The sequence below is a fragment of the Oryza brachyantha genome, chromosome 1 (assembly GCF_000231095.2).
Source record: "Oryza brachyantha chromosome 1, ObraRS2, whole genome shotgun sequence".
NCBI classification, from domain to species: Eukaryota; Viridiplantae; Streptophyta; class Magnoliopsida; order Poales; family Poaceae; genus Oryza; species Oryza brachyantha.
In genome coordinates, this window is record NC_023163.2 from 28,582,936 (window position 1) to 28,596,690 (window position 13,755).

The window sequence follows — 13,755 nt, forward strand, 5'->3', positions numbered from 1 at the left end:
ATATTTACGGAACAAAGTTACTCATTCCATTTGATCATCGTATAATATTTCTGTGAAGTTGCTCATCGTCACCATAATTCAATATCCTCAACAAACAGAAATTCAGTACAAATCTGTTTTATTAACAGAGTAGTTCTTCACCGATCAAAAAAATATGAAGAACAATGTATCCCTCCAGTGGTCAAAAGATGGCATGTTACACTAAGTTCCAGCTAACAGCCTAGTCAAATTTTAGCAGATGACAGAAAGTTGGGAGCCATTATCTCCAGTAGCCCCTTGGGATTGTCCACATGAACCCAATGGCCAGATCTGGGGAGAACGTGAAGAGAAACTTTACCTGCATCAGGATCGCTCTCTCTCCTTGACAGTGCTTTTAGCCTCTGAACATCATCAGGGTGCCATCTATCGCTGTGCTCCGCTTGCACTATTGCAATGTCCAAACCCTTAGGAGGGTTCTCAAGCAGTGTCCAATAACTTCTTTCTCTGTATATAAAGAAATTTTCCCCAGTTTACAAAAATCAAAATGCAATTAAACATGTAGACGCATGATTAGTATGAGCAAGAAGCTGTTGAACATTCATGGATATACTATAAGCTACTACCTCCGTTTCACGATGTAAAACTTTCTATCATTTGCCAGATTCATATAGATATTAATGAATCTAGACATATATACAAATAATATACATAGATCAATAGATGAATTAGGCATAGCCAAAATGTCTTACAATATGAGACAGAGGGAATATTTCGCAGATTATGGTGGATAGGAAATCTGAAATGGAAGTGCGGTTAGAGGAAAATGCAAGGTGAACATTACCTATAAGAATTAAACATATCTATGGCAGCCTGAAGATCAAATGCCCATGTCACATGTTCATTGTCCTTTTTTAAGTTGCTCCCAATCCATTCTGAAAGAGATTTTGAAAATCCCAAGTTGAGCATGTGGTCGACAACCCACCTGACAGATAACAGGCATCAGCACTGACGATATAACAAACATGAATCATTAGTCCTTCCTGATAAACATTATGAAGGGGCCAAAACGTTCTCTATCCTTAAACAGTAAGGCTCCTTGTTTGGTTGTATATACATCATTACAAGATAATTGATCAAAACAGGCCTCAGTCATCATATACTGTAATGGATGGACTATATTTTTGTGTCTTCAGAAATATTACATATATACAAGAGCAACATCTGGAGTTTGGCTATAAAACATTACATTTCTAACACAACTCAGGCCTAAGCATGACGTTAACAGGGCCACTTGACTTGAAACACAAGGTGTCTAAAGTTATTTATGGCGTTTCAACCATAAAACAATACAACATGAAAAAACTCAGCAATAAGACATTATAAGTTTATAACGCACCAGGTGTTTCAGAGGACCTAGCTTAATGTTTATGCATGTGCTCTTCTGTTTTGGCATAGTGTCATGCTCATAGCATACAGTTTACAGGATAATAGCTACAATTTACTAATTGAGTAGGATTCTCTCTTAAATTGTTCTTTTTGTACTGTTGTTCTATCTATATGTGGTGCAACTAGTGTTATATCCATGTTTCTATAAACTGCATTATTTACACTGTTACAAATTGGATCAATCAGGGGCTAGAAAACACAATGCAAAAATAAACAGACTAAATCATAGAGTTCAAATCTACAAATCATGCAACCAGCAGGGATAATTAAATCACAGAACAGCAAGGGAAGAGATAGTACTTGCGTGATGGAAGCGATGAAGGAAGACTAGCTAGCGTTTGTAAAACCCGTTCAACTTCACCGTCACTGTTATCTGTTTCTACTTGCCCAGGAACAGAATCAAGCACCCAAAGCTGTTCTGCATCAAAAGAAACGTATAACAAAGTGAAACATGTCCTTTCTCTTATGGATCCAACAATGTTAGCTAGGCGCAACGGCACAGCCATTGTACAATGAAATAAATCAAACGATGAAGAAGAACAAGAATGGTTCTATAATCCATGGTAAAAGATGAAAGGCATGCGAATGGAGTGCTAAAAGATGAAAAATCTCAATCCTATGCCAGAAGGAATTCTTCACACCTGCTTGGGAAGATCAGTGGACTCCCCGTATTCGCCACGGGAACAGCTCTCTGCAAAATCTAGCGCCACCTTACCACCCATGGAGTGACCCACGACAACATCCGGCCATGCCCAGCCGCGGGCCTTCACCAAATCGGCGAGGTCCCTGGCCGCACTCGACATGTCATGGGGCGGGCTTAGCCCCTTTATCCCCGCCGATCTCCCGTGGTTCCTCAAATCCACGAGAACCATTCTCCACTCTACGCACAAATATACAAGCACACGACGACGCAAAATTCAGCTCGGTGATATGATCCCCTCCATACCCGCAACGAGCAAACGCTAATATCTGTTCTCGTTGCACATCACGGTAAGCAGAGAACGCTGCTAAATACAAGGAATTTGAGGCTCGAGGTTACCGTCGGTAGGGGAGCGGTCTCGGAGCTCGGAGGCGAGGGCGCGGGAGAAGGAGCGCCAGTTGCGGCCGGAGCCGAGGAGGCCGTGGAGGACGAAGGCGGTGGCGGTGGGCGGCTTCTCGGGGGGCAGCTGGATCTCGTCGAATGCGAGGGTTTCGATCTGGCGGAAGGCGTCCGAGTGAACGGAGGAGGAGAGGACGAGGCGCCACGGCGACCAAGCGGCGGGGGAGGAGAGAAGGCGCGAGCGTAGGGAGGAGGACGATGCCTGGAGAGACGCCGCCATGGCCAATCGCAGTCGTCGCCGATGCCGCCCGCGATGCCGATGCGACTGCGAGGCGGCGATGTGTTATTGGCTGTCGTTGCCGAAGAGTTAGGAAACTTCAAGAAAAAAAAAAAACAAAAACCATGTGACAGCTGTGGGATTTGAACCCACGCCCTTTCGGACCAGAGCCTAAATCTGGCGCCTTAGACCACTCGGCCAAACTGTCACTTGTTGCATAGTTGGATTTGTAGAATTAATGACATTTTTCATCCATTTTTGATACCATGAGATGAATGGGCAAGATTTCGCCTTGTGAATGTGATGCTGGCTGACCAAGCAATTTGCTTCGCCCTAGCTAATCCACCCTCATCCAAGCGAATCCGGTGCACTCGTTAGCTTAGCTTACTTGGGAGTCCGAGGCCTGAACCTAGCCAGCTCTCCCCGGCAGAACGCTGGGCATGGCGGCGGCGAGGCAGCTGCTGGTCCACAGGCTCTCCTGTGCTTGCTCCTCAGGTACACTCCTGAAATCGAACTCGACTGGACGCCTCCCTACTTCCAGCTGCAAGGCCAGATGCTGGAGCAGCAGTGATGCCCTCCCCGGTCCGAAGGCAAGGGTGAGGATGGCCGTTGCCATCAAACCGCCGCGGCCGCGCGCCGCCGCCGCAGCGGCGGGGAAGGACCGCATTGTGCGGGCGGGCGACGACGACGACGGGGTCAGCCTCGGCACGGTGAAGCTTCCTGCCAACATCGACATCGCTCGGTTCGAGACCCTGCTCTTCCAGGTTAGTAGGAGTAGCATTTCTCTCGTGTCGTGCATATCGATGCGTTTTCCGAGTTCTGATCATCCGATGCTGTGTTGACAGTGGGCGAACAGCCTCTGCCAAGGCGCGAACCTGCCGCTCCCGGTGCCTCTGAGGGTACGCGACGAGAATCAAAAGCAGCGGACGATACGAGTGGTCACTTCGGTTCAGGGTTGTGGTGATTGACGTTTTCCGTGTGCAACAACAGGTGGACAAGGTGGAGGGCGGCGTCCGGCTCGGATTCATGGCGGTGGAGGACGGCGCGACGCAGGTGCTGGTCTACATCGACTGCCTGGTGTCGCCGGCGACGGCGGCCTCTGGGCCGGTGTTCCGAGCGATCAGGAACGGCCCTATGAAGGACCAGGAGCCACCTGGGGAGCCCAGGATCATGAGAAGCCTACTCCAGGCGCTCCAAAAGTCTATCCAGATTGCGCAAGTTTGAGTGACCATGGCAGACGATTCAGGCTGCCATTATCTTAATAGCAGTTCTGTGCCCTGCCTTTTTCTATTTCTCATGTTGACTTGAAAAACTAAAAACTGAAGATGTAAATTCCCCGAGAGAGATGAAATGGTACCAGAGTAAAGCGTATTTCCCTCTTTGCTGAATCAAGCATATTATCCCTTTGCTGAATCATCCTTGAGAGATTGCAGTAGCCAGATTTGATTGGTCGTAGAAAGAAAGGGTATACACAGTTACACGCTCGGCAAGAAATTATGTCAACTGGATCTAAAACTAGCCATTTTTCAAGAATCTGATCAAGTATACAGGGAGCGCTGTCAAGGTGGGCTGGGAAAAACAGCCTAAAACTCGCCAATTGTCAATGACTAAAGCAAACATCATAAGCTAACACGGAGCATTTATGAAGTAGAACAAGCTTCAAGCTTTGGGAGGACGCCGCGCCATGCGTCAGCAATATCTTTCGCTAACTTTGCTTGGCCTTTGGCAAATTCATGGAATGCAAGTCCAATATCAGCTGTTTTCTGCTCTTGGAAACGTGCAAGCTCCTCATTCATTACCGCAGCTATGTGCTCAAACCTCTTCGTGGCCTCTTCACTGTCTGCTTGCAACTGCATTTACAGACAACACTAGTCAATACAGTTATTAATCCACAATTTCTGATAAATGACAAGGGTTCATAAGAGCAAATAAGAACAAGAACTTGCCTCTCTGACCTCAGCTTCTAGTTCAGAAATTTTATCAGGGGTCACAAACTTTAGTTTATCCCTGCAGTAGGAATATGGTTAGAAAACTTTCAGATGATCGTATAGAATCAAAAGGCAGAGACCAATATCACAAGGATCTCAGATCCTGTGTTTCACTAATAGATTAGGTTGTTTAATCAGAAGAATCTTAGGCCACAATATTTATAAGGTATATTGTGGAAGATGATCTTGGAATTACGTTGCCAATCAAGAATTGTTGCCACAGATACAGAGATGAGTAACTGTAAAATATGTTATACATACAGATTAATCTCTTTATAATCCTTCTGCTGAAATAAATCGTGGTGCTGCCTGAAAGCATTGGCTCGATCCACCATAGTTGCCTGCCATTAACATGAGAAGACATGACCTCAGCTTACTCAACCATTGTCGATATTTTAAAGAAAATTCCCGGTTTACAGTTAATAAGTTAATACATGTTGGGAGAAAGCAATACTCACCTTTATTGACTGCACAGCGCGTACATAATCTTTCAAAGGCTCTTCAAAGTTAAAGAGAAGGTTGTCTGCCTACAGGAACATTGTGTCAACATCATTAGGTCATAGAAACTCTGGAATGAATGGTTATGTGGTATTTAATGCCAAGTAAAAATTCTTTCAGTACCTCTCTTTGCAGCTTTACTGATAACATCTCCGACTTTGATCCAACTTCTGAAAAAACTTTTTCCAAGGAGCCCCCATCACAAGCACCTAAAAGCTTAATTGCCTTCCCAAAGTCCGCCAGAGATTGCCCAAGTTCTAATTAATAAAAATTAGGAATGTGTGATTGGCTTCCCATCCAGTTACACAGAATTATATATAGCTAAGGGCATGTTTGGTTTGAAGCCCTACCAAAATGTTGGTGTGCCAAACCTTGGGCAAGTTTTGGGCACCACCAAATTTTTTTAGGAGAGAGTTATATCAACTAAATTGATTTTGGCAAGAATTGGCTTCAATCCAAATGACTAGCATGTACTATTAAAGTTGCCAAATAATTGGTAGGGAAAAATTTGCCACCAAACCAAATAGGCCCTAAGAGAGGAAGATGAGATGTTGATCATTGCTGACCAATAGCTTCATGCCCATTACAATATTTTGTTATAGTAATTGTTTAGTTTAACTCAACATACTAAGCTTGGATCAAACATAATCTTTACTGCCATTGTAGTTTGCGACTTTCAAAATTATAGTCTTACATGAAAGTCAAATAACAAACTATAAAAGTATATAGAATATAGGAAATGGAATGCAGTAAGTAATAAAACGGGCTGTTTGTGTAGGATCAATTGATATACCTCGGTGTCTTTTCACAAGACGGAATGCTTGTTTCTGGGTCTCTGCTAAGTGGTTTTCTAGCTCAAATATGTAATTTTTAAGCTTTTCATATTCAGGAGTAGATTCCTCCACAGGTTTTTCTTTTCCCAGAACAACATCACTAACTTTTGATTGTACGTCCTAAGAAATTCATCGAGAGGTAGTAGTTAGTCCACAGTTTTACAGTATACAAATGAGACAGTCCTCAATTAGCATCAAGAATGTCTTACTCGACATCATAGAGACCAATACCTTAAACATCTGTAAGAAATCAGAAGGCTTCTTGAATATACCAGTCTCGTACGACCTTTCTCTATCCATTTTCTGCTTCATGGACATGCAAATTAAACAAACAGAGAAGTATTAGCACAAGGAATATATTCAATGTTTAGGAGTAAAACAAGAACTCTTTTGGTGAAAAGAACCAAGAGACATTGTGTGGGCCAATAATAAATATATAAAGTTTCAAGAAAAAAATATTAACAGATGATCCACCTTATGAAGTATAAGGTTAAAAAGTAGAATTGGACAATCTAAGGTTGAGGCCACAAATCAATTCGAATGGTCAAATGCTACCCACAGCTGGATTATCTGATGAATTCTTTTTAGCTGTCATTTTATTTTGTTCTGGTGGAAATTTCCATGTGATATACAATAAAAAATTAGCACATTGCTTAGCAATAATACAGCATAAAACATGCATAGGCTAAGACCACTTGACCTTTTAGTTACTTGACTATCAACAGTGATCTATTAGACAACTGTCATTTTTTTATGATGGCCATTACATAGATTTGAAACAGTCAATAATTTAAATCAATACACAACCTAATAACAAAAAAAGGTTAAAAAAGGGTTTTGCATGTAAATAGTTAACCTCTTCATCTGCCTGCAAAAATATCCTGAAATCTCCACTTTGCTTGAGTTCAGGGTGTGAAGCTATTCTATTGACAAATAGATCCAGGGCTTGACGCCGTAATTCAATGAACTCTTTGCTAAACCGGAATTTTTCTGGCAGAAAAGCAAAATAATAACAGCTTGTAAGCAAGAGAATCCAATATTGATAATAGTATAATACCATTCAATGGTCCATAGATTTTTCTGTTCTAGAGATAACACAAGATAGATTGTTCAGAAAACTATGATGCCATCTTACCAACAGCATTCTTCTCTGGAAGGGGAGGTATAAAAACGCCCTTGTACTTCTCAGCAAGACGATCATGCAACCACTCAAAGTCACTATATCGCCGGATAACAATTTTCTCTTGCCCCTCGAATTCAGGCAGGTTGGTCTGCAGAGGCAAACCTTTCCAAATTAGTCAGTCATGTTAGTGCCAAAAATAAAATATTACTTGAAACAGTCAACGTGCTATGGCTACTGAGTAGCACTAGCCTAAAAATACAGAAGGGGGAATGAACACAAAATAGATGTTCTAGGCTAACTCAGAAGAGTATACAAAAGAGGTGAACAAAAAAAAAATACAAACTGCATACTTATCAGCCAGGTTACAAGGTATCACACAATTATCTTGGTAGGTTGCTTGAACGAAAACTTCTATGTATTTTAGCTCATTGCTTACTTAGACATCAAAATACATTTTTTGCATAACTGAATCTTGACCCTTTTCTTCAATGCTAGTGTCAGCCTCTCTGTACCGTCATGATGTTGCATATCTTCTCTTAATCCCTCCTCAATGTCAATGTTCACAATGTTAAATTTTGCCACCTTTTCCTTTAGTACTACTAATGACAAGATATGTATTAAAGCTCCCTACTAAATCCATCAGCAAGCCACTGAGATAATTTAATACTGGATTTTTAGATAAAGCTTTGGATCTAAATTAGCAAAATATGTTCCAGAATTTGAGTTATACTGGTCCAGCTTTCACACTGGCATAGCATCTCGTGCAAAAAACTCTCTGAAATTGTCATTGTTGAGCAGAGACAAGCCGAATCAAGCATACAAGCACCATATTACAAAATACTAACCAAGCTAAGGCCCTGTTTGTTTCTACTTAGGATTATTGTAATCTAGATTATTGAGCCAGATTACTATGAAATGGATAATTATATTTGAAGTACGTAATGGATGGCATGGTGGGTAACTATTTTACTGAAAAAGAATCAGATTATAGTAATCTAGGCTCTAGATTACAATATTTTGTCATAATGATCTATTTGTTTGTTTCAGATTATTTCTAGTAATGTAGATTACAATAATCCTAAGGGAAACTATCAGGGCCTAACTCACTATTTGGGGTTTGATAACGAATCAGAGGACCTTGGTGATGACGCGATAGGAGATGTAGGCCTGGACTCCGGTACCCATCTTCACTGGATCTGTAACGGAGATCGATAGGAACGGCATCCCAGCCGCCGCCGCCGCCGGCGGCGACCGAGGGCTCTGCGACTGGCTCCTCTCCTGCGACAGCGCGCCAGGGGCGGATCTAACGTTGGACATGGGCGCTGAGTTGAACCGCCAAACTTTGGGGGGAACAAACAAACTGTTATCAGTATCAAGGTTAAGGCAAATTAAGAGGAAAGCTTCGAGATCTAGAAGAGAAGCTAGGGTTAACACAATTTCGCGAAAGAAGTGCGTAGGTAGAGAGATGAGAAAGATGATGTGCTTGATGGATGCATACTCACCAGGATGCGGCTGAACCAGCAGGACGACGACGCTCCCGCAGGGCCTTCTCGAGGGGGAAGGGGGGTGGGGGGGAGATCGGCGGCGGTGGATGAACTCGCGAGTCGACGAGACGAGGAAGTCGACGGCGAGGGGCACGGGGACGGGGAGATCCTGGAGGACCTGGACCGATTTTTTTAAATAATTAATCTCTACTGGTATTACGGCTTATACAGGTAGTATGAAAAAGCTCCTTGGGTTGCTTCCATCCCGCTGCTCCGTATTATGACGCGGGTTGCATTTGTCCAAAGTTTTTACAAAACCTTCTGCTTTTGTTTATATTTATTCATGTGCTAATAAATACTACCGCCGTTTCATAATAATTTTGTTTTTCGTTTTTCGTGTCTAACATTTGACCATTCGTCTTATTTGAAAAATTTTATAAAAAACTTAAAAAGATTAGTCACACATAAAGTATTATTCATATTTTATCATCTAGTAAGAATAAAAATATTAATCGTAAAAAATTTCAAATAAGACGAAAATTCAAAACATTGTATAAAAAAACTAAAAAATGATCATATTTTAGAATAGAGGTAGTATACATTATATATAGCGATATCTATACTACTAAAAATATTAATATTAGTAGTGAATCTACCGCCGCCACCACCACTAACTCCTTGATTTTTTTTCTATACTCTATTTTTAAAAGAAAAATAATGATGGAAGAAAAGAACCGTGAGATTAATAAACTCATATGTCAATAACAAATATATATAACAACTAAAATATGACAAATGCAAAAAATAATGTTAATATCATGTTATGCTATTTTTAAATTAAATCTTGTTGTAACGCACGGGCAATGTGCTAGTATATAGATAAATATGTACAAACTCAGAAAATCTTACGATACGAAACAGATGGAGGATGAAGTAATAAATACTCATATACAGAAAAGTATATCAATATTTTAATTTCAATCAAACAAATATGACATTAATATACATTTTTATTAGTGAATTTAATAAAGTTTGTTAGTACTTTGGATGTTGAATCGTTTTTTCTATTGAATCAAAGTCGAAAAAAGAGCGAACAAAGCCAAAAGTCAAAACAATATAAAACGGGCAAGTTTAGTTTCATACTACTTATAGACTTAATAGTTTATCATGCGACAATAGACTATATTGGATTGTTATATTGAATGTTTAGACATTAATTAGAAGATTAGATCAATAATAAAAACTAATTACATAAATAAATATTATTTCATTAGATAATTTTTTAAGTCTAACTAATCCACAGTTGTTTACTGTAGCATCACATTCGTTAATTATGAACTAGTTAGACTTAATAGATTCGTCTCACAAAATAGTACGAGATAAATTTTATTAAACTATATTTAATACTTCTAATTAACGTCTAAAACATATATGAACTGGAAAAAGAGAAAACAAACACCACAGGAAGGGACAAAAAGGGCAAACTCACCGTGGCCCAAGCCAACGCCGCATCGGCACGCATTCGTTGCTGCGCTGGTTACCCGCTCTCTCGCCGCCGGCTCGCCGCCTCCCACCACTGGATCGGGCAAATCCGACATCAGGGCCGCCGCTAGGCACTCCATGGATCGCCCCCGCCACAAGAGCTCGCCTAGCTCCGAGCGCTTCCTCGGCTCCTTCCTCCCCTCCGCGGCTGCCGGCGACCAGCACGGATCGGCGGCCTTTGAGCTCGACGAGGACGACCTGTTCGCCTCCGGGGCCGGATCCCCCGAGCGGCCGCAGCCGTCTCGCCGCCCTCTCATCCTCTCCTCGGTCCGCGCCGCAAACCCTACCCCACTCCCCCGCCTCCGTCGCCCGCCGGAGGGCATCCTCGATGCCCTCCCCGAGCGCCGCCGCCCTCTCGCACCGCCTCCATCGTCTTCGTCGAACTCGTCGTCCACCGCCTCCTCGGCGACGGTGGCTCCTCCACGCATGATCCCCACCATCCCTCGTCCTGCGGCCGCGGCGGCATCGGCGTTGGCACCGCACATCCCGCAGTCTGCGCCGGTGAATGTGCCGGCACCGCAGTTTAGGCGGTTATCGGTGGAGGCACAGATGGATAAAGCTGAGGACGACGACGACGACGACGAGGAGATGCTGCCGCCACACGAGATGGTAGCACGAGCGCGGGCGCGGGATTCACCGATGACCACCTTCTCGGTGCTGGAGGGCGCCGGGCGCACGCTCAAGGGGAGGGACCTCCGCCAGGTACGCAATGCCGTGTGGCGGAAGACCGGCTTTCTCGATTGATCCGTGCCTGCTGCATTCATCTATAGCCTTCAGTTAGATTTGAGTTATTGGGTATGCATGCTTGAATTTGTCTATGTACAATATGGATGATCGGGTGTTAATTTTAGCTGCACCTGTAAAATATGCCTGTTCTATTACCCATCACTGTTAATTGTAAACCCTTGATTGGAACTGTCAATTCTTCATCATTGAAGTATTGGACATGGGATCAAGATGAATTTATGTTCTTATGGTGGATGCTTTTGATCTGTGTTCACTTGCATTCGGATATATTGTTCTGTCTTACCGATACTTAGGTTACATTATGGCTTGAAATTGATTCACATCGAATGAGATCGATTTGGGCATCTGTGAGGATATAGGAGTTTGATTCTGGAAACTATGGATAATTTCTTCCACCTCTTGTGAAATTGCTTATCTGCTGATCATTAGTTATGCTTGATCTGTGAATCACATTAAATCTGGTACTGTGTGACGGGGAAATAGATTTTGGATTAATAGTCGATTGTGCTATTCAGGGCTTGAGTTAATTTTATTCTTCTGTGCAGCTATGGTTAATTGCTTAAATTCGTGTTTGATGTTTACATGTATAATAAGTTCTGCTGGAAGCTTATGGTATAATCTTAAGTGCCTAAATATAATTCTTATGCATTTGAAAGATTCCATAGCAATAGCTAATAGATACTACTGTACTTGGTCATATAAACAGTTAGTTGATCTGAACTGCATTAGCTAGGAAAAACACAGACAAGCTTTACTCTCTCTCTCTCTCTTTCTTGAGAGTTGAAAAAGAACATACTTGCCTTACAGTTTGCTATTATAAACAGAACATACTTGCCTTACAGTTTGCACACACATTAACCAAAAGGAATACAAAAATTTGATCCACTTGTGTTACCTACCTGGGTGACTTAGTTTCCTTCCCATCCTCCTCCCATCAGGAGGCAAGAAAACCACCAGCTCAGGGCGACAATTTGTACAAGGCCAGCTCCGCCAACCTTTGCTGTCCCTCCAGCCTCTGTCTTGAATCGTCATCCTTGCCTTGCACTGTAGATTCCACTTGTGATTTGTTTTAGAAGCTTGGGCCCCTTCTCCAGTTTTCTTGCTCTTCCCCCCAAGGTCTGCTGAATTGCCGAGCACTGTATATGATTATATACAACATACATTACTTTTACCGGATCCTTTGGTAAAACATTTTCAAAGCATGCACAATTTCTCATTTTCTAGATAGACCACAGAACTGCAGCCATACCAACCGCCAGCCATTTTCTGCATTCTTTACTAAAATGTTTTGACCAGGGTTCAAGCATGTCATTTAAGCTAATCAGAACTTCTGAAATTGAAAGCACATTTAACAACACTCCATATGAATTTCGCCATGCTGCAATGTAAAAACAAATGGTGAATTGTCTCCTCACTGTTACACAATTGGCATTGTTTTGTTCCCTTCCTCCAACCCCTTTTATACAGGTGCTCTTTGGTTAGAATACTGTTTTTTAGTGCCAACACGCAAACACTTTCACTTTCACTGGTATCCTAAAACTCCAGAGCTGTTTGAATGGACAATAGAATGAGGTTTCAAAGCTGTGTAAAAGGATTTCCCTTTTGTCAGGCTTTAAGATCGTCCAGATTGTTGCCAGATATATTTTTTATCTGCTAGATTGTTAGGCCCTATGCTGAAATAAATCCCCAGCTACCTGTTGGAATGGTTTAATCATACGGAAAATATCCCTTGACATAGACTCATGGCTTTCCTTGGTCCGGAAAATAGCAACAATACTTGTCACATCTTCCCATCTATATCAGCAAGGAATGCACTAAGAGTATATCTATATCTAATGGAGAAAAACATTATACATGTGATGATCGCCTTTGCAAGTATCCAGGAGCTTGTCTCTCTTCTCGACTCACTTCGTATCCAAACCTTCTGATAGTTCTCCCGTTCAGCTTAATCAGGACCTCGGGGGGTTCAGCTTAATCAGGGCCTCAGGGGCAGATACCTGAACTTCAGGTATACCTTTCCAAATTGCTATACGTCAAAATCCCTTCGACGTTGTAGCCTTCTCAAGCCCAGCTAGTTATGGCCCATAACACCAATGCGTGGTCTTAGGCTTTGAGCATTCTGTATTGAGCCCCTCAAGATCTTGTGAATTCTGCGTAATAACATTTCAACGAACAATGAAGATAAACACTCCTGTGTTTGCCTCTGCGTAATAGCATTTCAACGAACAATGAAGCAACTGACGTAAAATTTTACCGCTATTTGGTGTGAGCATAGTCTGGTTTCATCAACTGAGTGTTGGTTCTCCGCATTTCCACCTCTAATATACATCCGTTCCTTCAATTTTTGTCTCACCAACTCGGCAAGCTCCAAACAGATAGAAGCAACTGAAGTGGTGCAACTTATTTGAAGATTTTGTTCAAGCTAGAGTTTGTGCACACGCAACAACCATTCTAATATCTTCCTCAAGTATACCTTAGATGCTAATACGTGCAAGAGTAGATGCACTTATCAGGGTCATCTTTTGCTTTGGCTTTGGGTTATAACCTAAAATTTGGAATTTCAGCCCTAAGTTGGGAGTTGATTTGATGTTTTTTCACCAAAATTTATTTTTTAGTTTTGATTTTTGACCGCTATGAATATGTATCTAAAAGTTTTCTCTGCAAATTATTGTTTGTTTGTAAATATGTCGTTTAACTTTTTTTAAACACCCTAAAGATGATCATGTCTGTCTTTTGGTTGCACGGACAGCCCAAATTTATCTTGTACTATTCATCCTGGATGACTTTAGCTAGCTAAAG

General features: G+C 42.0%; 4 protein-coding genes and 1 non-coding gene across 6 annotated transcripts; 2 read left to right on the forward strand and 3 right to left on the reverse strand.

Annotated features, from left to right (window-relative positions):
- Positions 1 to 20: 20 nt before the first annotated feature.
- On the reverse strand, positions 21 to 2,853 carry LOC102701674 (protein ABHD11). Its single transcript, XM_006644999.3, has 5 exons — positions 2,465 to 2,853; positions 2,067 to 2,305; positions 1,726 to 1,838; positions 821 to 961; positions 21 to 483 (listed from the first exon to the last, which is right to left on the reverse strand). The coding sequence occupies exons 1-5, from the start codon at positions 2,742 to 2,744 to the stop codon at positions 225 to 227; spliced, it is 1,032 nt and encodes a 343-aa protein (XP_006645062.1). The 5' UTR covers positions 2,745 to 2,853; the 3' UTR covers positions 21 to 224.
- Positions 2,854 to 2,869: 16 nt separating this feature from the next.
- On the reverse strand, positions 2,870 to 2,949 carry TRNAL-UAG. The gene has a single exon. It is a non-coding gene; the product is annotated as a tRNA-Leu (tRNA).
- Positions 2,950 to 3,067: 118 nt separating this feature from the next.
- On the forward strand, positions 3,068 to 4,143 carry LOC102721231. Its single transcript, XM_006646435.3, has 3 exons — positions 3,068 to 3,505; positions 3,587 to 3,640; positions 3,732 to 4,143. Exons 1-3 carry the CDS (start codon positions 3,182 to 3,184, stop codon positions 3,963 to 3,965), a joined length of 612 nt encoding a protein of 203 aa, XP_006646498.1. The 5' UTR covers positions 3,068 to 3,181; the 3' UTR covers positions 3,966 to 4,143.
- On the reverse strand, positions 4,132 to 8,853 carry LOC102721510 (sorting nexin 1). 2 transcript variants are annotated; one of them, XM_006646436.3, is made up of 11 exons: positions 8,686 to 8,853; positions 8,321 to 8,523; positions 7,196 to 7,331; positions 6,917 to 7,050; positions 6,292 to 6,363; positions 6,021 to 6,180; positions 5,351 to 5,484; positions 5,188 to 5,256; positions 4,991 to 5,070; positions 4,688 to 4,748; positions 4,132 to 4,591 (listed from the first exon to the last, which is right to left on the reverse strand). In XM_006646436.3, the coding sequence occupies exons 2-11, from the start codon at positions 8,498 to 8,500 to the stop codon at positions 4,382 to 4,384; spliced, it is 1,236 nt and encodes a 411-aa protein (XP_006646499.1). In that variant the 5' UTR covers positions 8,501 to 8,523; positions 8,686 to 8,853; the 3' UTR covers positions 4,132 to 4,381. The 2 variants fall into 2 exon arrangements, with proteins under 2 accessions (XP_006646499.1, XP_040380286.1); XM_040524352.1 differs by having other exon boundaries at positions 8,321 to 8,543.
- Positions 8,854 to 10,169: 1,316 nt separating this feature from the next.
- On the forward strand, positions 10,170 to 11,230 carry LOC102701955 (uncharacterized protein C45G9.4-like). Its single transcript, XM_006645000.2, has one exon. The coding sequence runs from the start codon at positions 10,288 to 10,290 to the stop codon at positions 10,951 to 10,953; it is 666 nt and encodes a 221-aa protein (XP_006645063.1). The 5' UTR covers positions 10,170 to 10,287; the 3' UTR covers positions 10,954 to 11,230.
- Positions 11,231 to 13,755: the final 2,525 nt, after the last annotated feature.

Excerpts from the sequence above, each read along its gene's own strand:
- LOC102701674 (XM_006644999.3), bottom strand. The coding sequence starts at position 2,744 with ATGGCGGCGTCTCTCCAGGCATCGTCCTCCTCCCTACGCTCGCGCCTT. Across the intron at positions 1,839-2,066 it reads CCACTGATCTTCCCAAGCAG|CTTTGGGTGCTTGATTCTGT; the intron begins GTGTGAAGAATT and ends GATGCAGAACAG. Across the intron at positions 484-820 it reads GATATGTTTAATTCTTATAG|AGAAAGAAGTTATTGGACAC; the intron begins GTAATGTTCACC and ends CTTTATATACAG.
- LOC102721231 (XM_006646435.3), top strand. The coding sequence starts at position 3,182 with ATGGCGGCGGCGAGGCAGCTGCTGGTCCACAGGCTCTCCTGTGCTTGC. Across the intron at positions 3,506-3,586 it reads TCGAGACCCTGCTCTTCCAG|TGGGCGAACAGCCTCTGCCA; the intron begins GTTAGTAGGAGT and ends CTGTGTTGACAG. Across the intron at positions 3,641-3,731 it reads CGCTCCCGGTGCCTCTGAGG|GTGGACAAGGTGGAGGGCGG; the intron begins GTACGCGACGAG and ends GTGCAACAACAG.
- LOC102721510 (XM_006646436.3), bottom strand. The coding sequence starts at position 8,500 with ATGTCCAACGTTAGATCCGCCCCTGGCGCGCTGTCGCAGGAGAGGAGC. Across the intron at positions 6,364-6,916 it reads TTTTGCAGGCAGATGAAGAG|AAAATGGATAGAGAAAGGTC; the intron begins GTTAACTATTTA and ends TCCATGAAGCAG. Across the intron at positions 6,181-6,291 it reads ATTTCTTACAGATGTTTAAG|GACGTACAATCAAAAGTTAG; the intron begins GTATTGGTCTCT and ends TGAATTTCTTAG.
- LOC102701955 (XM_006645000.2), top strand. The coding sequence starts at position 10,288 with ATGGATCGCCCCCGCCACAAGAGCTCGCCTAGCTCCGAGCGCTTCCTC.